This window comes from Anoplopoma fimbria, chromosome 14, assembly GCF_027596085.1.
Source record: "Anoplopoma fimbria isolate UVic2021 breed Golden Eagle Sablefish chromosome 14, Afim_UVic_2022, whole genome shotgun sequence".
Taxonomy (NCBI): Eukaryota; Metazoa; Chordata; class Actinopteri; order Perciformes; family Anoplopomatidae; genus Anoplopoma; species Anoplopoma fimbria.
Genome location: NC_072462.1, coordinates 20,826,448 through 20,847,754, shown reverse-complemented (window position 1 = coordinate 20,847,754; position 21,307 = coordinate 20,826,448). Strand labels below are relative to the sequence as shown.

General features: G+C 39.8%; 1 protein-coding gene across 2 annotated transcripts in view; it reads left to right on the top strand.

The window, feature by feature from the left end:
• The window catches only part of vldlr (very low density lipoprotein receptor), a 51,955-nt gene that overhangs the window by 18,435 nt on the left and 12,213 nt on the right, over nucleotides 1-21,307 (top strand). For both annotated transcript variants that reach the window (XM_054611966.1, XM_054611965.1), the window contains exons 4-15: nucleotides 4,761-4,883; nucleotides 7,687-7,895; nucleotides 9,931-10,093; nucleotides 10,606-10,728; nucleotides 11,940-12,062; nucleotides 13,548-13,667; nucleotides 14,685-14,810; nucleotides 16,164-16,335; nucleotides 17,127-17,351; nucleotides 17,457-17,575; nucleotides 18,401-18,540; nucleotides 20,856-20,997. In XM_054611966.1, the coding sequence (XP_054467941.1) occupies nucleotides 4,761-4,883; nucleotides 7,687-7,895; nucleotides 9,931-10,093; nucleotides 10,606-10,728; nucleotides 11,940-12,062; nucleotides 13,548-13,667; nucleotides 14,685-14,810; nucleotides 16,164-16,335; nucleotides 17,127-17,351; nucleotides 17,457-17,575; nucleotides 18,401-18,540; nucleotides 20,856-20,997 (1,785 nt within the window). The remainder of the gene's footprint in view (nucleotides 1-4,760; nucleotides 4,884-7,686; nucleotides 7,896-9,930; nucleotides 10,094-10,605; nucleotides 10,729-11,939; nucleotides 12,063-13,547; nucleotides 13,668-14,684; nucleotides 14,811-16,163; nucleotides 16,336-17,126; nucleotides 17,352-17,456; nucleotides 17,576-18,400; nucleotides 18,541-20,855; nucleotides 20,998-21,307) is intronic.

The following is a 21,307-nucleotide window of genomic DNA, read 5'->3' as shown; positions in this document are numbered from 1 at the left end:
ATCTCACTTGTAAGTCTTTGCAAATGTAAAGGGTATTAACGGCAATATTAATTACTTTTGCAGTTAATATTGCTGTTAAATGGCCACGACGACCTGTAAATGGTCATCGAAATGCAAATCATCCCAGTTTAATCAGAGGACAAACGATACTAGCATTTATCATCTTATGGCGTCTCCTGAGAATCTTTTCTTCAAACTTTCCCTGAGTTTACCATTTTCCCCTTTTCCCCTTTTTTTTTTTTTTTTTTTGTTTGATATATTCTACAATAATAAAGTAACTTGCTAAGAAATGACTGACTGTGCCATTAGATCTTCTCCTTTATAGAGGTGAAAACTTTCTGACATCAGTCTGTGCTTGCGTAGATTAAATGGTACAACCTGTGTGCTCATGTTTCCACTTGCGCTTGGAAATGTGTCAACTGAAGGTCATCACCAGCACTCTAGTTTGTATTCCACATTGTGTGTGTATTTTAAGAGGTTGTCAAGTTCCAGTCATAGTTGCAGTGGTGTACGTGCAGTTCAACCCAGCTACTATAGCTGTTGTGTCACTGTCCTGTTTGACCAGCTGTTACACATGACTTGGCAGCTGGGAATGGAATCTAAAGTGTGTGTGTTTTGTAGATGCATGCAAATGTCTCGTGGCAGTTTGTGGGCTGGAGGACACGTGCTGTGGTCGTGTTCGCCTCAGTTTTCTTGAGTCAGGGTTGAATGAAGGAAGTGAGCCTGAGCTTCTGTTCACTTAGTCATTGATAGACATACAAGCAGGATGTCAGTCCATGAATTCTAGTTTAAACCCGGGTTTTAGCTGACCATCTGTTTTTGTTTAAACAGGCAAACATTTCTGCTGTTCGGTGAAAATCTTTCTTTTCCGTTTCTTTATTGTGAGGAAAAAAGCTACCAAAATGTATTCATGGCATTGAGCATTGACAATTAAAAAGTTGAGTTGGGGGTTGTTGTTTTTTTTTTGGGGGGGGTTAATCATGTATTCAATACATAAATCAGCAAACCTTTCTGAGAACTTCTGTTTTTCTATTAACATTGGTTCACTGGGCAGGTATGTCTGTTTGGTTAAACTAGTGCAGTGCAGGTTCGGTCGGGCCGATTGCTTGGCTCTTGCAGGTGCTGCTTGCAGAGAGAACCGCTCATCGCTTGACTCCAGGGAAGGGAAGAAGACTTGTTACGTTATCCTTATAATGTTAGTATACCCGGCAGCAAAAGTGAACTGCAATGAGTAATGACCTGAAAAGGCCTGCTGCAGATGACCTGCTCGTCTCAGTCTGCAGAGCCATGAAGCACAGAGCTGGCTTGTTTCATCAGAATTTATTAATATAGAATAGTTCTCGAGTTGACAAAGGACACGTACAAAGACGGACTGAATGGGTTTTCTTGCTTTATAGTTCGATGAAGAAAATTTAAATATATATTTTGAATCCTTTTGCCAAGCTTTTCAAAGAAAAGCGAACTCCGGTGTCACATTCACACCATAGAGAATATTTTAAAGACGCCCACCCACTTAATCATTGAATTGGCGAAACCACTTCAATATGTGATCTTGATTTCATCAAGGAGCATGTATTTAGAATATATCCTATGATCAGTAAACTGCTTAGAGAGAGGATACGTCTGATGCTGAGAAAGCAGTATGTATTGTCCTTCATTGACTTGGTTGTAAATAACACACCAAGCTGGATTCAGAAGTATGGCAACCTATTGTTACCTGGCTCAAAAGAACTACGTCCTCGTAGTCAATAATTCACGCAGCTGTAGGAGCTGCTTTTCTATTCACCTTCATGTAGTGTTCCATTGAGCCGCTCTTATCACGGTGCATTACGATTTCCTCTGCCTGGCTGCTCGTTATCTCCCTCCACAGTGTAAGATCGCAGGGATAAGAGGCAACCAAGGTCTGAAATGTTATGGTAACCAGCACTTTGGGATGAATATGTATGCTGAGATAAAATGTTTGCGAATGATGCATGCAATTTCGAGTTTGACCTCCAGGCGATTTATATTAAAGACTGATAATGTCTCTTATCTGGACAGAAAATCCTTTTTTAATTAACACACACAAAACTATCAGGAGAGGTTTGTTTCATTGCCTTTTACTGGAGAGAAACAACATTGTTGTATAAGTATGATTTTTCCAAACCTCAGCTGTTCTCAACCTTGGCTCCATCAAACTGGTTTATGTAACAGCTTGCAGTTTTCTGGTTGTCTGGGTATTGAGTTAATAGAAGTGAGGACTTTATGTTCTCCATCACTCCTCTTTCTTTGTGACGGGTAACTCTTAACTCACCACTAATCAACTAAAAGCTGCTTGTTTTTTTTCCAACACAAAAAGTCAGTAATGCTGTGTCCTTGTTCTGTACTCCTTGTTTTTGGACTTGCTATTATGGGGGAAATGCTCTCAAAAGGCAACAACTAGAGCCACTGCAGCTGTGCGATTAGTCCATATACAGCGGGTAAAATAAGTATTGAACACGTCACCATTTTTCTCAGTAAATATATTTCTAAAGGTGCTATTGACGTGACATTTTTACCAGATGTTGGTAACAACCCAAGTAATCCATCCATACATACAAAGAAAACCAAACAAATAAGTTCAGAAATTAGGTGATGTGTAATCAAATGGAATGACACAGTGGAAAAAGTATTGAACACATGAAGAAAGGGAGGTGCAAAAAGGCATGGAAAGCCAAGACACCAGCTGAAATCTATCAGTAATTAGAAAGCAATCCTGCCCCTTGTCAGTGCAAATTAATATCAGCTGGTTCAGTCCCAACTGATGGCCTATAAAACACAAGAAACGTCTCATGATGGGTAAAAGCAAAGAGCTCTCTCAAGACCTTCGAAACCTTGTCGTCGCAAATCATACTGATGGCATTGGTTACAGAAGGATTTCTAAACTTCTGAATGTTCCAGTGAGCACTGTTGGGGCCATAATCCGGAAGTGGAAAGAACATAATTTCACCATAAACCAGCCACGACCAGGTGCTCCTCGCAAGATTTCTGACAGAGGAGTGAAAATAATTATCAGAAGAGTTGTCCAAGAGCCAAGGACCACTTGTGGAGAGCTTCAGAAAGACCTGGGATTAGCAGGTACAATTGTTTCAAAGAAAACAATAAGTAATGCACTCAACCGCCGTGGCCTGTATGCACGCTCACCACGCAAGACTCCACTGCTGAAGAAAAAGCATGTTGAAGCTCGTTTAAAGTTTGTTGCACAACATTTGCACAAGCCTGTGAAATACTGGGAGAATATAGTCTGGTCAGATGAGACCAAAATTGAACTCTTTGGATGCCATAATACGCACCATGTTTGGAGGTCAAATGGCACTGCATATCACCCCAAAACACCATACCAACAGTGAAGTTTGGAGGTGGGAACATCATGGTGTGGGGCTGTTTTTCAGCATACGGCACTGGCAAACTTCATATAATTGGAGGAAGGCTAAACATCTGCTGCCATCTACCAGGATGATGAAGATGAAACGAGGGTGGACATTTCAGCAAGACAATGATCCCAAACACACAGCCAAGGAAACTCTCAATTGGTTTCAGAGAAAGAAAATAAAGCTGCTAGAATGGCCCAGCCACTCGCCTGACATGAATCCAATAGAAAATCTATGGAAAGAACTAAAGATCAGAGTTCATAGAAGAGGCCCACAGAACCTTCAAGATGTGAAGACTGTTTGTGTGGAAGAATGGGCCAAAATCACACCTGAGCAATGCATGCGACTAGTTTCTCCATGCAGGAGGCGTCTTGAAGCTGTCATTACCAACAAAGGCTTTTGTACCAAGTATTAAATAAATTTCAGTTAGCGTGTTCAAAACTTTCCCCTGTCATTCCATTTTATTACACATAAATTAATTTCTGAACTAATTTGTTTTGTTTTCTTTGTATGTGTGGATTACTTGGGTTGTCACTGACATCTGGTGAACATTTCATGTCAATAGCCCCTTTAGAAATATATTTACTGAGAAAAATGGTGACGTGTTCAATACTAATTTTACCCGCTGTATGATACTACTTGAACCATGTTGCTTCACTTTATTTATTTTAATAGTTCTACATAAGCGTCACCCATCTAACCTTTTTGTTATGTTTCTTAAGCAGGAACTGTCCTTTTTAAAAATATAATCAGAAGATTAGAAATGTCGCTGTAAACACACTTTTTTTTTTTTTTTTTTTTTTTTTTAAAACTGAACTACTTGATACAGCTGCAGTCAGTTCACTTTGGTCTATGTTAGAATTCGTTAATAATATTCTAGAGTTTCAGTAGGGAGCTGTGTTTGAGAGTTGGCTGTTTGTCAACCTCTTACTTTTTGTTTTTTTTTAAGTCTAATGAATAAACAAAATACACTCTCAAAATGTAAAAGGAAATATTCTCACACCTATTCATTTTCAAACAGAAAAATAAAGCCCTACACATGTAACGTTTATTTCTGTCCCAGCAAAATATGAATATATTTTTCACTGTTAACTTATTGTAAAACACACTTCATTTAAACAACAAAACTCAATCTCTCCAAAGTCTTGGTTACTTTTCCACTTTTCCCAACAATCACAAACTGCCCGCTGAGCACCTGCTCTCCTTTGTTATTCAGAGGCACACCATTAAATAAGCAAAATAAAAAGACAAAAATGACCAACAAACATAACGTCTGCATAACATAGCTTCTCTAAAATACATTTCATTTTGGTATGAATCAAAGAAAACCGACTATCAAACAATACATGTTTTGTGTTTTTGTCCATGCAGACATGAGGACGTGTCGTGTGAACGAGTTTAGCTGCGGAGCGGGCTCCACTCAGTGTATCCCCAACTTCTGGAAATGTGACGGAGAGAAGGACTGTGACAACGGAGAGGACGAGGTCAACTGTGGTAGGTGGACAAGCACACATTAACATGGGAGGGATATTTGTTCACAATTCTGTCTCACCATTAAGAACGATCATTTTCTGTTCAGAAACTCTCCTATTACACTTCAGTTCATTCCTGGATTTGAACTTTGACATTTTTGTATAATTTTTTAGTCATGTAGGGGAAACACCATAGATGTGGGATGAGAGCTACAACATATGCTATTCTGCTAATTGGAGCAAAAACAATGCCACATAATTATATTTGCTGCATTTTGACAAGACTTTAAAATGTAACTTTCCCTCTGACATCTTTAATTTAAAAATGCTGATTTCATTGGGCGAGGCCTCTGAATTTGAACTCAGAAACAGGACCTAACTTCCCTGTAGCACGTTATTCACTTAATGAATTTCAGATAAAATCATTCTGGGCTCCATTCATAGCCTCCTAACAGCTGGGCTGTTTACCCTTCTCTCTGATTCATTTTGTCAAAGGAACAGATAACCTTATGCACAAAAACACAAGACTGTTGTAGCTTGAAGGAGTGCATGATTCCTTTTTTCCAGAGGTGATCCAAGTACTACTTAAGCAGTGAAACTGTTCTAATGGATGAGTGTATCAATTACTTCTCGTCCTCCAGCTGTTTATCGCGAACACTGTGCAGCATAAACACACTGACAGCCATTTGCGCCAAAGAACGGAGCTCTGCCGGAATAAACCGTAAACTAAAATAATTGGATGTGACAGGAAACTCCACAGCAGCCTGTAGCATGCTGGTAAATTGTCTCCATCCATCCAATTTCTAAGCAAGGCAGTCCGGCAACATTTTTCCGGCTCCCCCCTCTAGATGAGAAATATGAATTTCAAAAGAAGGAAAAATGGTTGATACACATATAATTTAAAAACAAAAATTTCACTGGCAGATAATCAGTTCATGAGCCATGATTAATGACTAACATTGAATTGGGTTACTGCTGACGATGGAAGATGTTAATCACGTCATTGAATATGACCTTCCATCTGTAACATGCCAACGTTGAGTTATTACTAGAAGTTGTATAGGAACAGATACCAGTGCTGTAGGTAGCATGTATACATCATCACTATGTATATTTTTAATACCACAGCAGCAGGAGATACAGATTAGCATCTTCTCTGGCTGAAGATGCTAATCGGTGCAATCAGCTGCTTTAGTATGAGGAGACATTTAATTGTTGTCTCGTTTGTTTACGTGAAATCTCTGTACCAGGATGTTTTACTGTAGTGTTATGAGAGTTTTAGGCAGTGACTTTAACCCCCCTTTAGTGAGCTGCTATAGGCCAATGAAACCAAAATCTTGCAACCAGGAATGTATGAGCATTCATTCATCCTCCAGTCTGCACATGCACGTGGTTGATCTGATACACAGTCCTGCCAATTGTTTCACACTGTTCCATTAATTGTCAGGTGGCCGTAATGAGCCAAGATGTGCTTCAATGTGCCTGTTAAAACGATGACAAGGTAGACTGCTGGCAAATAAACATGGATGTAAGCAATGCTAGATTTAAAATGCAATAAAAACTGCATTCCCTCCCTTTTTTTTTATGAGGAAGGAAAAGCCCGCCACACATTTGTTAGGCCTCAACGATGCACAGAATGCGTTTTGGTGACTAACAATTAATGTAAACCTGACTTTACAAGAAAGCTCTTCAAAAAGCTAATATGCTGCTATATCGGTCTCAGCTTCACTTTTTGAACCAGAGATTTGTTCTCATTCAGCCACAATGCATTATTGATGTCCAACACTGATGTTGGGTGATGAGGCCTGGCTCGCAGTTGGTGTTCCAGTTCATACAAAAGGTTTTTTCAGGGCTCTGTGCTGAGCAGTCAAGTTCTCCCTTTAATCAACACAAGCTGCTGCTACATAGGAGGCACACTATTATCTTAAATCATTGTTACATTACAGTCATTTAGCAGACGCTTTTATCCAAAGCGACTTACAATCAGTAGTATATTACATATCATTCACCCATTCACACACTGATGACAGGCTACCATGCAAGGTGCCACCATCAGACTCTAACTAACATTCATGCAACATCCAGTCCACACCAATGGCAAGCCTTCGGGAGCAACTTGGGGTTAAGTGTCTTGCCCAAGGACACATCGACTGCCGAAGCCGGGTATCGAACCACCGATCCTCTGATTGGAGAACTACCTTGCTCTCCACTACGCCACAGCCGCCATTGTATGCTGTAGGCTTTGATTTCCCTTCAGTGGAACTATTGAGCCCAAACCACGACGATTCATTTACCAGATGTCGAATGGTGAACACTCTCTACTGCTTCACCATCCAGCTAAAGCCATCTTTGCATTATTAAACCTCAGAATTATTCATGGTAATCACAAGCCTGTGTGCTGCTGCTAGTCCATGCAAACACTTGACATGAAGCTTCTGACAAACAGTTGTCGTTTCTTTTTCGGGCCGTTTGGAAACATGTAGTCAAGTGTTGCTTCACTACTCAGCAGTCTTGTTTTGTGAATTTGTGAGGCCTACCACTTCACAGCTACGGACAGCACCTCTGTTTGACTGAGCCAAATCAAGTCAGGCAGAAAATTGACAAATTGACTAATTTGAAAAATGGCATCCTCTAACAGCATCACATCAGGGCTTCAGTACGGCCTGTTCCACTGCAAATATTTGTCAAGGAAAACTGAGTGGGTCAAAAAGCAAATTCAACCTTAATATGAAATATATATATATATATATCAGATATGCAATCAGACTGACCTTGAGCTTGATGCAAATAAATTACATTTATTATTCATTTTTTACTGCCTCCAGGCAACATCACCTGTGCTCCCAATGAGTTCACGTGCGCCAGCAGCCGCTGCATCTCCCGTAACTTTGTGTGTAACGGCGAGGACGACTGTGGCGACGGCTCTGATGAGGTGGAGTGTGCGCCCTCCTCCTGTGGTCCCAGTGAGTTCCAGTGTGGAAACTCATCGTGCATCCCGGCCAGCTGGGTGTGTGATGACGACGTTGACTGCCAGGTAAGACGATGCACAATAAAATGCCACACAGATTCCGAAAAACAGATTTGGCAAATCATGTTTACCTGGCCTGGACCTTATGAATCATAGCCATTCCCTTTCAATCATGCAAATATTGATCACTGCAGATTTGGACAGCAAAGGGAGAACCCTGATTGGATGGTTGATGATAACCACTGAATATACTAGCGTGGCACAACAAGTAGATGTGGATGTCTGGCTCAGCTATCCTAATTTCTTCGAGGTGGTCTTTACAGGGCCTCAGGGTCTTGACAACAAAAACTGTGTCTCCTCTATTCTCAAGCATGGACTCAAAAGCCTTCTGCAAAAGCAATAAGTTGTCTTGTGGATAGTTTTGCTGAAGGTGCAATTTAATGATGAGGCTGAAGTTCTGGTCACAGGAAATAGAATTTTTAACTGGGGTGTCTTGTGCGGCAGAAGAGCAGATGCTTCTGAGCAATGTTAACCCACTGACAAGGTGTGTGGATCAGGGAAATCACTTTGACCTCCATCTCTGACCTTCATTTAACCAACCAGATTCTATACATTGTTTTTTTGTTTTTGTTTTTTTATGTCCTCTCGCTCTGGTTTTGTCCTCTAAGAGTAAAAGCCCAAAATAGCTTTACTTGTTCTTAAAAAAAAAAAAAATACAATTAATAACAATGTTAAAGATTCAGGTATATACGTTTCATATATCGTGTGTCTTTCTGGTCTGGACTTTTGCCAATTTTATTTTTATCAAGAAATACTTTTACACAGACACAGCACACGAGAAACATAATCCCTCGCATTTTTTCAAGTAGGTTTTGCCTCACTATAACAAACTGTCCAGGACAAGATCCCTGGGCACACACATTCTGCTTTCATGAGTTAAATTTTCACAACACCCTGCGGTTATTGACCTCTCACACACTCTCTCACACACAGACACACAGAGAGAGAGAGAGAGAGAGAGAGAGAGCGAGAGAGACTGACTTTGACACTCCCATCACGTTTTCACACCTGGCAGAACAAGTTCCACTGAGTCTGCAATTTGCTGGTTACATGTTAATTGGCTGTGTGGTTATCACTGTGACCGCCTCGCAGGCAAATGAAAACAAAACAAAATTACTGACGCACATGCTCACACCCACAAATATTAAATACGCTGTGTTTAATGGGAAGGTCATTGTTGTTCACTCTCTTGCCGACTCGCACCCAGCCAGTCCTGCGTCAATGTTAAGTTATGTAGCTTAAGACACACAAAAGTGTGCACAGTCTCACACACATTAATATGCTCCCACATGAGTCAGTGACTTTCAGAGATGATGAAAGTGTGAGAAACTCCTCATGCTGCTCCTCTTGATCCCATTCTGTCTGATTGCCCAGTTTTGATTCTGATTATAGTGGTAATCATCTGTGAGATCTGAGTCCTAAAAGCTCTATCATTTCTGCCCTGCACATTCCCCAGATCACCTGTCAATCATACATTGTTGTCAATGAAGCAACATGGGTGGACCACATTGTTTTGATTCTGTTAATGACGTTGGCTCTTGCGTTTGGTAGCTGATGACTGTGCAAAGCCAGGATAACTCTTAAAAAAAAAATATTGTAACGTCATGTTTTGCAATGAAGGTGCATTATATGAGTTTGGAGGCATTCTGAATGCTTAACATGGAAGCGGCTGAGTCGGTGGCTTGCAGCCAACGGCGCTAACAGTTCAAGCTAAGGCAATCCTGCTGACAGGGCATATCTGGATGATATTGGTCAGCATAACATTTAACTCAGCACCTTGTAGACATTAAGGAAACATGGGGTCTGGCAAGTTGAGTTGGGCTGATGTAGGGGGGGAATATCAAACCGGTTTGATACTAAGCCAAAGACCAGTGCACCAAATTGCTCTCTGGTCCTAAAATACATTGGAACAGTTCAACAAACGTATTACCTTAATTGTATCATCTCATCAAATTACAACTCATTAGTTTCCCCAGCCAAACCGAGAGCTCATAGTTTTTCAGGCTAAGTCTCATCAAATTCCTGTCTCTGTCCCCTGCAGGACCAGTCAGATGAGTCTCCGTCTCGTTGCGGCCGTCACCCGACGCCGCCAGCCAAGTGTTCGTCCAGTGAGATGCAGTGCCGCTCAGGAGAGTGTATTCACAAGAAGTGGAGGTGTGATGGAGACCCTGACTGCAAGGACAGCAGCGACGAAGCCAACTGTCGTACGTACAGACCAGCTTTCACACTAAAAATCAAGCATTTCAGGTCATAACCACATTCCTTTTTTTAATCACGGCAGATTTGTTTTTGTTTTTTAAATCAATCTGTGTTGGTATGTGTTGATACTCCTTTGATACTCCTTTTAAGGGATAATTACTTTTGCATCAAATAATTAATGTGAATGGAATAAGACATAACTGATCCCTCTTCAATTTCCTTTCTTTCCTCTTATCTCTAAATGAATGCATGCAGTCAAGACGATACAGCCATCAATGTCATATAACCCAAAGTGCTGTTTTGATCATCAACCAACATTTGAAAACCCAAATGTAGACATAAGAACAGTACACACCCTTGCTCTTGAGAAGCTGGAACCTGAGAATGTTTGGCTTTCTTTTATTGATAAATGACTGTATAAAAGGGGCTGTTTGATGCATGCTTTGAATGAACAAATTGATTATGCTCTACTTTTATGTGTAACTCAGGTATGTGTGTTTCTGTGTTTCCTTGGCAGCTGTTCGCACTTGTGGACCGGATCAGTTTAAATGTGATGATGGAAACTGTATCCTGGGCAGCAGACAGTGTAACGGCCTCAGAGACTGCTCCGATGGCTCAGACGAAGCCAACTGCAAAAACAGTATGTGCAGCTTTTCAAGTTACTTTTATTTCTATTGAATTATCATGACGAAGACTTATGCCCTCTCACTCTGTATTTGTGAATAATAAAAATGCTCATTAGTCCCCATTGCTTTAAAATAAATAATAATAAATTTACCATACCAGTACCATGACAATACTGCTTGACAATCATTGTAGTTCTACCCAAGAAAACAAGGTCACAAAAAGAAGCATGTATGGCTCTTCTGAGCTATATAGTCAAAAAATATGGAATCCTGTCCATCAGCGTGTCAAGATACTGGTCAGAAGGATTTTGAAGAGTGGAAACTGCACACACTCTGACCTGCAAGGCAGAGTAGGTAAAAGGGTCAGTTAACCAAGACAATGCAGGAACACGTACATTTAAAAAAAGGTTGTGTTGCTTCTCTTTGGATGAGTTTCTTTTTTTATATTCTACCTCAGGCTGTCCTGAGATTCAGAAGCTGAGTGTGTGTGTTTAGTGTTCTGTAGATGCTGCAAGCCTGTAAGGGTAGAAACATGTGGAAGATATGCGTTTGAGGTCTGAAAGGCTTTTTTCAATAATTCAAAACTGGGTTGTTTTTATTTTTGTGTGCTCATGAAGAATAAATGCCTGGTTATCTTGTTTCTATGAGTTTGTTCTTGCTCCAGGAGCAAAAATCTTTGCTTTGAAAACTGACTTTAAAGAGTTACACGTTTGTTGCAGATTCTCACTATGACTGCTGAAAGATTACATGTTGGTTTGGCCAAAAACATAATGATGTTTTTTCTAACTTACAATATCTTGTTTTCTCCTGCATTCATGCCTGGAAATATTGTGCTGTCTCGCCTACTTAAGTTGACATTAAGTTAAAAAGTTTGGAACTTTAATGAAAATGTGAACCCTAAAGTAATTGGCATTTTTTGGGAATGTGGTTGATTGCATGAAAGTGCAAAAAAAAAAAAAAAAAAGTTTGCGTGAGATGAGAAGATCAATACTGCACTCATGTCTTTTGTAGTTACTAGAGCAATGGATCCGTGGGGCGCTTAGCTTGACTTAGCGTAAAGACTGGATGCAAAGGGAACCACTTTCCTGGCTCTGTACAAAGACAGGAGAGCAGCTTTAAAGAGAAGCTTATTCTGATTTACAGCATGTAGTGGAAGCTATTGCTGTGATGAGATTATCTGAGGAAGGTTTTGTGTATAAGAATTAAAATGTTTATCTCTACACAGTGACCCAGTGTAACGGACCAGAGAAGTTCAAATGCCGCAGCGGGGAGTGTATCGAGATGAGTAAAGTGTGCAACAAGGCCCGAGACTGTCCTGACTGGAGCGACGAACCCATCAAGGAATGCAGTGAGTAAATGAGGAACAAATCTAGTTAATGCTTGTATGAAGCCAGAAACACTCTACTTTTCCCATGATGATTTTATTTTCAAGATTCTAAAGATTCTTGTCGGTTTGGTGATAAATGGAGACTCTCCAAAATCTGATCTTGACAAACTTCAGTTATTATGCCTCTGCACTTGCGATTGCCCTGGTCTGATGGATCATATTTTTGGGTTGTCCATCTGTCAATCCCATTCTCATTAATGCGATATCTCAGGAAAACCTGGAGGGATTTTCCCTTCAAATTTGGTTCAAACATTCATTTGAACTCAAGGATGTACTCAACAGACTTTAATGGTCAATGGCCACAGGAGTAGACACGACTCGTGCACAAAACCAAAAGATTTCCTGCTTCTGCAGAAAAACTGTTGTGGAAGACTACTGATGAATATAATATTTTCACAACTTTCCCAGCTGAGTGGCAGAACAAATGTAGACTGATCGATAAGTTTTTGGTTTTTTTAAATATTATAGTTACATCAGAGTCTGTGTTACCTTGAATTATCTTGTAGTTTGAACTGTGATCAACCGACAGTGTTTGTCTATGGTAATCTGCAAATGTCGCTTGTGTTTTTAAAAAAAAAAATTAAAAAATCCTGTAGTGCTTTCCCAGGTGGGAGCTCTAAATGTCAGCCACATGAAAATTATTTATTATATATTCGAGGTTGCGTTCCCAGAATACTGATTCTGAATGTTGTGCGTGCATTTCAAAGCGAAGAAAGAAGACGGGTCACTGTTGAGGAAACAAATTGCTTTTAATTATGGCAAACAGTGTAAAACTACATGACATTCCTCTCTGTTGCACATAGATTAATGCTGATATGTGGATTTTTTTTTTTTTTATAAAATCTCCCCTCGTGCAGCTTTAATGCGTCCTGCTTTTCAGTGTGCAAGAACGAATAGTACTTCTAAATAATTCTCTTTCATTTATCAAAGAACTCAGTCAAAAATTTATTATGCTTTCCACAATCAGAATAAATCGTGCTGCAGTTCATTCAGAGAAAAAGATTGGCATATTATGTAAATGAACAATTTAATGGATAAAATAACCCGGATATATTGGTTTTTAGAATTAAGTGTTGTACAGTTGGTGATGAACTGAATTTCCTGTTTCAAGTATTTGTTCACTGCCTGCTTTGTTCAATGTATAGAACTATTTCATGGTAGAAGTATGCATATTGGACCATACAGCAACTTCCTTGTAATGTCAGTTTGAATCCACACTTTAATCATTGTATCATCCCGCTCTCTTGTTGTTTGCTGTCTAAACTGTCAATGCCTGAATGAAAACAAAAATCTGTTTTCGCATTGATGTTACATTTTATAGCTGTTAACTGAACGCGAGTGTGACAGGATTACTATGCAAGATGGCATCTACAGTTTGTGCGTATGCTTTCACGATAACCGTTTTAGCAAACAACAACAAAGCCCCGTTTCCTTCATGTGCTTCAGATCTAAACGAGTGTCTCATGAACAACGGCGGCTGCTCTCACATCTGCAAAGACATGGTGATTGGCTTTGAGTGTGACTGCACACCTGGACTTCAGCTCATAGACCACAAGACCTGTGGAGGTAGGTGACCTTTACATTGTGTTTATCTTTCAAGGGGAACTTCGGTATTTTTCAACCCTATTTTCTCATGTCTTCGTTTCGAAGTGACTCATGCAGACAAAATCAAAAATGATTTTCTTTTTTTGGGGGGGGGGAATACCTCAGCTCATTGTTGCTCACTGACGTGCTTATCTTGCAGGGCAGCCATAAACCTCAATTGTATGAAAAGTAGATCAGACATAACTATTGACTTAATCCAAAATCTACAATGACCGTGTCATGTTATTGTCCTGGATGTTTTGAAAAGAAAATGGACTGGAGAGACTGCAAGGCTGAATCTGTGTTACTATTTTTGTCTTGATTAGGAATCACAAATCCAACGGGCCGGGTCAGACATGCTGTAGATTGTTGTTGTGAATTCGAGATGTTTCTCTTATGGCTTTTGCATGTTATTGTAAACTTTTTGCCACATAAGGGTTCGCTGTGTAATGTGAGTTTCTTTCCTAAAGTGCCTCTGTTATGGAGGCACTTATCTGACACAGTTTTGTTATTGAGCCAGTCTTGGCCTCAAGCACTGTTTTGGATATTGGGGAATGTGAATAATCCCATCTGGAATGCATCCCGCTGGTTTGCAAAGGCGCTTAATCTACTCCCAGGTATAAACTAACCACTTTATCTCCCGAAAACAAGTGTATATTTACTTTTAATTCTGATGAGAGCAGCTTGTTGCTAAAGAGTGTTCCGGGAAAACATCAACAGCAATTATAGTTAAATTTTAACTTATTCTATCCCAAACTCACATCAGCTCACAATACCGTGCAATAAGAATCATTGGGATGTTTGAAAAAAAGTAAGTGCTTTCATTAGTTTTAGCTTTGCACTAGAGCCGTGTCTGATTGCCCAAATTGAAGCATTCAGCAGACTTGATTATTGCACATGTCGGATACCAGCTGTATTCCTTCTGTTTTCTCTTTCTCATCCCTCCATCATCTCTTCGTCTCTCTCTCTCTCGCTCTCTCTCTCTCTCTCTGATTGCAGACATCAATGAGTGTCTGAACCCTGGGATCTGCAGTCAGATCTGCATCAACCTGAAGGGCGGATACAAGTGCGAATGCCACAACGGCTACCAGATGGATCCGACCACCGGAGTCTGCAAGGCTGTCGGTGAGTCGATGGCTGGGAATACAGAGTTACTGCCTGAAATATAACATTCACACTGAAGTACTGTACTAAATGTTATCTTTCTTTCTTTATGTCTCGGGCTTTTTTTTATTTTTATGATTTCTGCTAAAGAACCTTAAAAAAAAAAGTAGAATTATATGGTACAAAGTATATTTTGAGATGTCTTTGGAAGCATTGCAGTGAGCCGCACCACACAACACCAGGCTGCTGTCAGTGTGTTTTTGTTTGACTGAAAATGTTTGAGATAAAAATGCTGTTGCATTTTAATGGGTTACACTGAGAGGCATTCCAGTATTTTGTCCACCCATTTATCAATTTCGGTAGACAAAATATAACATGGTTTGCAACAAAAGTGATAACGACCTTGGCTGTTGTATTAGACTGCTTTAATTTATAACTCTTTAATGATACTTTAGATAACACTCAAATAACAAAGTGTTTCTTGGTTGTAAAAATGTGTATAAGTATTTCTTGAATGAGTCCTGCGTAAGCCTGCATATTAAAAAATAATAATTTGAGTAATGGGGAAAAATGGCAAATCATACACATATTTGATAAAATATTCTAGTATTGGATATATATTTTGGCCCACTTGATTGTGAATCATTGGCTTCATACACAAAGAAATGTAATAGTATTCAAATTCATGATATAAATGTAAAAAGAGGCTTGAAAAGTGGACAAGCAAGTCATAAAAAGGAAAAACTGCAGAAATGAACCTCAAGTGACTATCATTGAACGATGAAAAAAAAAAAAACTCTCAAATCATCAGCAAAAGGCTCTGGAGTTGTCCTGCTGCTGGAGCTGTAGATGTCATCCTCTCGTCTGGTGATCACATGCTGTTTGGTCATTGCTGCAGTAAAGGACTATTGTGTTGCCTGTTGACAAAGACCATCATTGTATCTTTCAGCCTGATGCTGCTTTGTTTTCCAAAATGATTTTTCATGCAATCCTATGGACTCTTATTTATAATACAATAACTCTTCAATCAATAATCTCCATGATCTTAATAATAATATCACTACTTTGGATTTTTTTTTATTTCTTTTCTTACTCAAATGATATCTTGGTTATATGTTACCAATAAATCAGTAATTAGGTTGCTATGTTCAAACAGATTCTGAATACATGAATGACTTCAAAATAAATAGCCCACACACTTTAACAACATGATTTAACACCTTTGATTCCACTGCAGACCTTTCTATCAGAGAGTCATCATGTCTAAAAGTTGTGAATGTCTCCAGCATCAGCAAGTAAAACAAAGCAAATTGAGTTAAATTTTGAAAACAGATTGAACTTGTCTTTCTATCTCTTATTTAACCATGTCCTCAGGTAAGGAGCCCTGCCTGATCTTCACTAACCGCCGTGACATCCGTCGTCTGGGTCTGGAGAGGAAGGAGTACACTCAGATTGTTGAGCAGCAGAGGAACACAGTGGCTCTGGATGCAGACTTTGGACAGCAGATGATCTTCTGGGCTGACCTGGGCCAGAGGGCCATGTATAGGTAGATTACTTATGCACTTTACACACGCACTTTACACACGCACTTTACAATTTTGCAGTCGCATCAGGTTTGTTTAAGCAGTTTTATAACATTATAGAAACATGTGGCATGAAGGTGACACCTACATAATTGTCAATAGTAGTTTTCAGTCACCTGCTGTTTCCACTCAATATTTTAAACTTTTTTTTTTTTTTTTTTTTTTTTTTTTTTTTTTTTAATTGCATCTAACACTTTTTTAAAAGGCTTTTTCTTGTCTTTGCCTGTGGTGTGTGAGTTTAGTTTAGTCGGTCGGTCGAACACTTCAGTTCAGAGGGAAATATATCCATAACTTGACTGCAGCATGAAACCCAATGAACCAGCAGCATATGGGTAGGTTTGAAATTCATTGTCTGCAGATGATGATTGACTTTGGTGATCCCCTGACTTTTCTACTGGAGTCACCATGCGGTTGACAAGGAAATATCGCAAAAACTATAGTACAGATTGGTGTGAATCTGTAGTCTCCAGGAAATAAACCATTTTAATTTGCCAAATACCTGCAAAACTAATGATAATCCCATCAGCCACGGCCGTGCTTTTGTTTAGTGCTGATTAGTAAATCGTACTGTGCTAGCTAAGATCTGTTAGCATTAAGCTCAAGTTTGGCTTTAATTATCCTGAACCACAGTAGTTAATGGCTAAGTTGGATATATCAGACTTTTTCACATCAGGATTTTTTTGAGACAAAGTGTAGATTTGTTTTGTGGCAAATAAAGCAAGAGATGATTCCACTGAAAACTGTTTCCTCACAGCACTGTGCTGGACAAACGTGGGGACGTGGGCACCCACAACAAAGTGATCGACAATGTCCAGACTCCCGTGGGAATTGCCGTGGACTGGATCTATAAAAACTTGTACTGGTCTGATCTCGGCACCAAAACCATTTCGGTAGCCAACTTCAACGGAACCAAACAGAAAGTTCTGTTCAACAGAGGCCTCAAAGAACCGGCATCTATCGCTGTGGATCCGCTGTCTGGGTGGGTGAAAAAGTTTGTGTATCGATGTCAGTTGAAAACGTTTTTTAACTGTAATCAACACTGCAAATTTACAACTCTGTCTGCGTGTTTGTGTTGGTGCGGTAGGTTTCTGTACTGGTCTGACTGGGGAGAGCCAGCCAAGATTGAAAAATCTGGTATGAACGGAGTGGACAGACAGGTTCTGGTAGCGACAGACATCCAGTGGCCTAATGGAATCACCTTGGGTAGGAACACACTCACACACAGACACAGAGGAACCAATGACTCATCCACAAGTATACTTCTACCATCACAGCACATTGTTGTTCACTGCTGTTCCATCTAAAGGAAAGGAACATCCAACCTAACACGCTGTCAGACAGCTGCTATAGTTCAACTCCATGATCTTGTTCCTTTCTCTTGTAGCTGCTTTTGGACTCCTTGTTGTTTTCAATTCTATCTGCACCTTCAATTTGGTTCACTGCCTTCTTTTTATTTCAACTGTCACTTCCATTAATTGCAGTGCTTATACTTGCATTCATTACAATTACGACCAAAACTATTACTCTTCAACTTCAGTATTTACATTTTATCCATACCATCCAACGTCACAATGCTCTCCTTTGTTGGGTCTCTATTTCTTCCTCTTTGTGTATCCCTCACACTGTGGAAATGCCATCGATTTGTCCTTGTTAATGAAATGTTGTATTGATTTTGGTTTCCTCTCTCCCTCTTTTCTTTTTTTCTTATCTATACCTGCCATGCCTCATCTTCTTTCTGTATTCTTCTGTGATCTTTCATCCCTCTATTCTTCAACTCCCTGGTCTCATTTCCTATCAACACTTTGATTCAATGTTCATCTGGCCTTCTCGCTTGTATCACTCCTTTCTTTCCTTTCCTACCTTGTGTAATTATTCTGTCCCTCCTGTATTTTTCTTCCCTCTGTCATCTTTCCATTCCCCTGTTTCCCATTTAATATCCATCTTTCTCTTATTTCTTCCATCTCCATCTTAATATCTTCTCTGACGCTCTCCTCTCCCGTTTCTTCTTACACTTCATCCTCCTCCCAGATCTGATCAAAGGCAGGTTGTACTGGGTGGACTCCAAGCTGCACATGCTCTGTAGCGTCGACCTGAACGGAGACAACAGGAAGAAAGTCCTCCAATCTCCAGACTACCTGGCTCATCCCTTTGCTCTCACTGTGTTTGAGGTACTGCTGCTGTTAAAGTCTCTTTTACACAAGACCATCCTACTATGTACAAAGGTCCATCTTAACATTCCTGAATCAAGGCTGTGCAAACAGTGAAGTGTGTTGTGAGTTGTTTGTTCAGAATCACAGCTCACTTTACCACCTACCATACACTAGAGAAGTGATTTTCAAACATGTTCACTCTAACTGGCCCATTTCATGATGAACGCGTTATTTACACGCATAACATTACAATGATAAGTTGTTCATCATTAAAATATTTAAAAAATAAAATCTGGTTTGACATGACGTCTTGCATAGCATAAACTATTAATGTTAGTGGTATCTAAAAGCAGTGGGATTTAGGCCCCTCAGTCGTTGATTAAAGCAGAATGTGTTGGTCCATCGGTCGGAGGGCAGGTGAAAAAGCTATCCCTGATGGTTCAGAGTGAGTCAATACCTGTACATGCTGTGGACGATTCTGCATTTGAGACATCGTCATTGAAAAATGAAGCTATCAGGCTAACTACATTGCTACATCAATCTGGGATTTACCGTCACCGGGCCAGAGTAACAGTAAAGGCCAATGTTACTCTTTCATTGTAACATTGGTTTTATCTACAGTAGAAGGTGATACTTGGGGACATTTGGTTTGGTACGTAGTGGTACTGTTCTGAAATGTCTGGGAACCTCTGCACTAGAACAACTTTAAAAAGACTAAAGTCTGAGACTGTGCAAAGACGGGGGATGTTGCAGGGTCACTATTAACAAAGACTACAATTAGATTCCTTTTGAAAGCAGCTGCACTTGGTGGATCACGTCTTTTATCTGAAAACTGTAATGGCTTAATCTTAAGGACTGTCCCACTAACAATGATATCTGCTGGTTAAAACCTGGACTATACATATATCAGTACTGTGTCTTTCGCATCTCTGACTATTGAGGGATGGACATGTGGCTCTATCGCTGTCTCTCTCACCTACACCCACTCATACACCTGCTACCTCGCTCTCACTCAGACAGCTGCCACATTTATTCACATTCAAGTAGGCACATGTGCTTATGGTACAAGTCAAGTCTGAACACACTAATGTACAATTTAAACATTAAGGGATTTTAACTAAACAGTATCCCGTAGCACTACAGTTAAAGTAACAGTTTTATTAAAAACACAAGTTGCTTCTTCCTTTTCCTAGCTTAATAGAAATGTGATCCAACTTCTAATGAGTCACTTTTTTGGGTGAAAATGTGTAAAGAATAGGATTAACATTTTAACATGAGCGGTGAAAGCCACTAAGGTTGAAAAGGCCAAAACAAAGTGCCCCCAAATAAGCAGAGATGTAAATTGATTGACAGATGGCCGCTGCAAAGTGATGTGCAGGAAAGCCACATAGATGGTCTTGGCACACAAATGGTTGAATGTAGATGTGATGTAGAGTCCCTCCATCCCCATTTTGCACAGTATTTATGCTCTACAACTCCCTAACACCCGTTTGTGAGGGAAAATCATCCAAACATAATCATAAAATATAACATCATATTTTGAAAGGGGATTTTTAAAAAGACAATACTGCTCAACCTTATCTCAATCTCCTGGAAATCACTTTATTTTGTTGAAATTAGAAAATAAGCTTTGCAGGGGACAAGCTGTCTTGGTGTGTTTATGTACAGAACAATTTCTGTGAAAGTATTTATTACTGAAGATATAATTGATTGTAGTGATGCAGGAAGTTTGTATTGACTAGAGGTGTTGTAGTTCTGTGTCCTAGCCCGGTTTAGGAGTCATTGTTCGCTGCAGTCAAACATCGATGTTTCATTTGCTCTCGCCACAATGTGTTTGACTTGCCCGTCAAATCAGCTTGTAGTGCTAACCACAGCCCCCAGTTTACGGGCGAAAATCGCGCTTGTCAGCTTTGTTTTCCACCTTATGTGCATTAATCTACATGCTGTGTGTTCTGCGTGCACCAGACCCTGAACTCCGTACTGTGACAGTTTTCACATATACACAGAAACTACAGCCTTTAGGATTTACATCAATTTGCATCAGTATACTTGCAAGCTGCCATGGCAGTTACCATGGCAACAGTATGTTGGTTGGTTAAACCAAAGATACTTATTTAAAGTCAAAGGAAGATTAAAATGCATGACAGTTTTCTGTTTTACGGTTTTCCTTCATTTTGATAAATTACCATAGTGAAAGTCTTTTGAGAGATCCTATACAACGGTTGGAGGTGTTCTGCACTTTGAACTTGTTTCTTAATTTCTTCTATCCAGATAGCTCCAGCGTTGTAGTTATTAGCTATCACACTTGCTTTATCTTCCTGTCCTCCCCCCAGGATCGAGTCTTCTGGACAGATGGTGAAAATAAAGCCATCTACGGCGCAAACAAGTTCACAGGCTCTGACGTGGTGACGCTGGCCAGCAACCTGAATGATCCCCAGGACATCATAGTGTACCACGAGCTGATCCAGCTGTCTGGTAAGAACCTGCTACGGGGGGAACTAGCAGAGAGGGGCAGGAGGAAAGGATAGACATGAATGATTATTGAGCTGTAAAATCTTCTTATTCATCGGAGACCTGCAAGCTCAGTGACACATTACATTTTACATTACATTACATGTACACCAGAGCAAACTCAAATTCAGAGCTTTTCAGATATATTTATTTATTTATTTATTTATTTATTTTACTCTATCTGCTGCTGGGATTTAATGAAGGTTATTGACGAGAAAGTGAATCAGAAATGACTGTAATTGCCCATTACACAGGTGCAGTAACCACTAAAAAT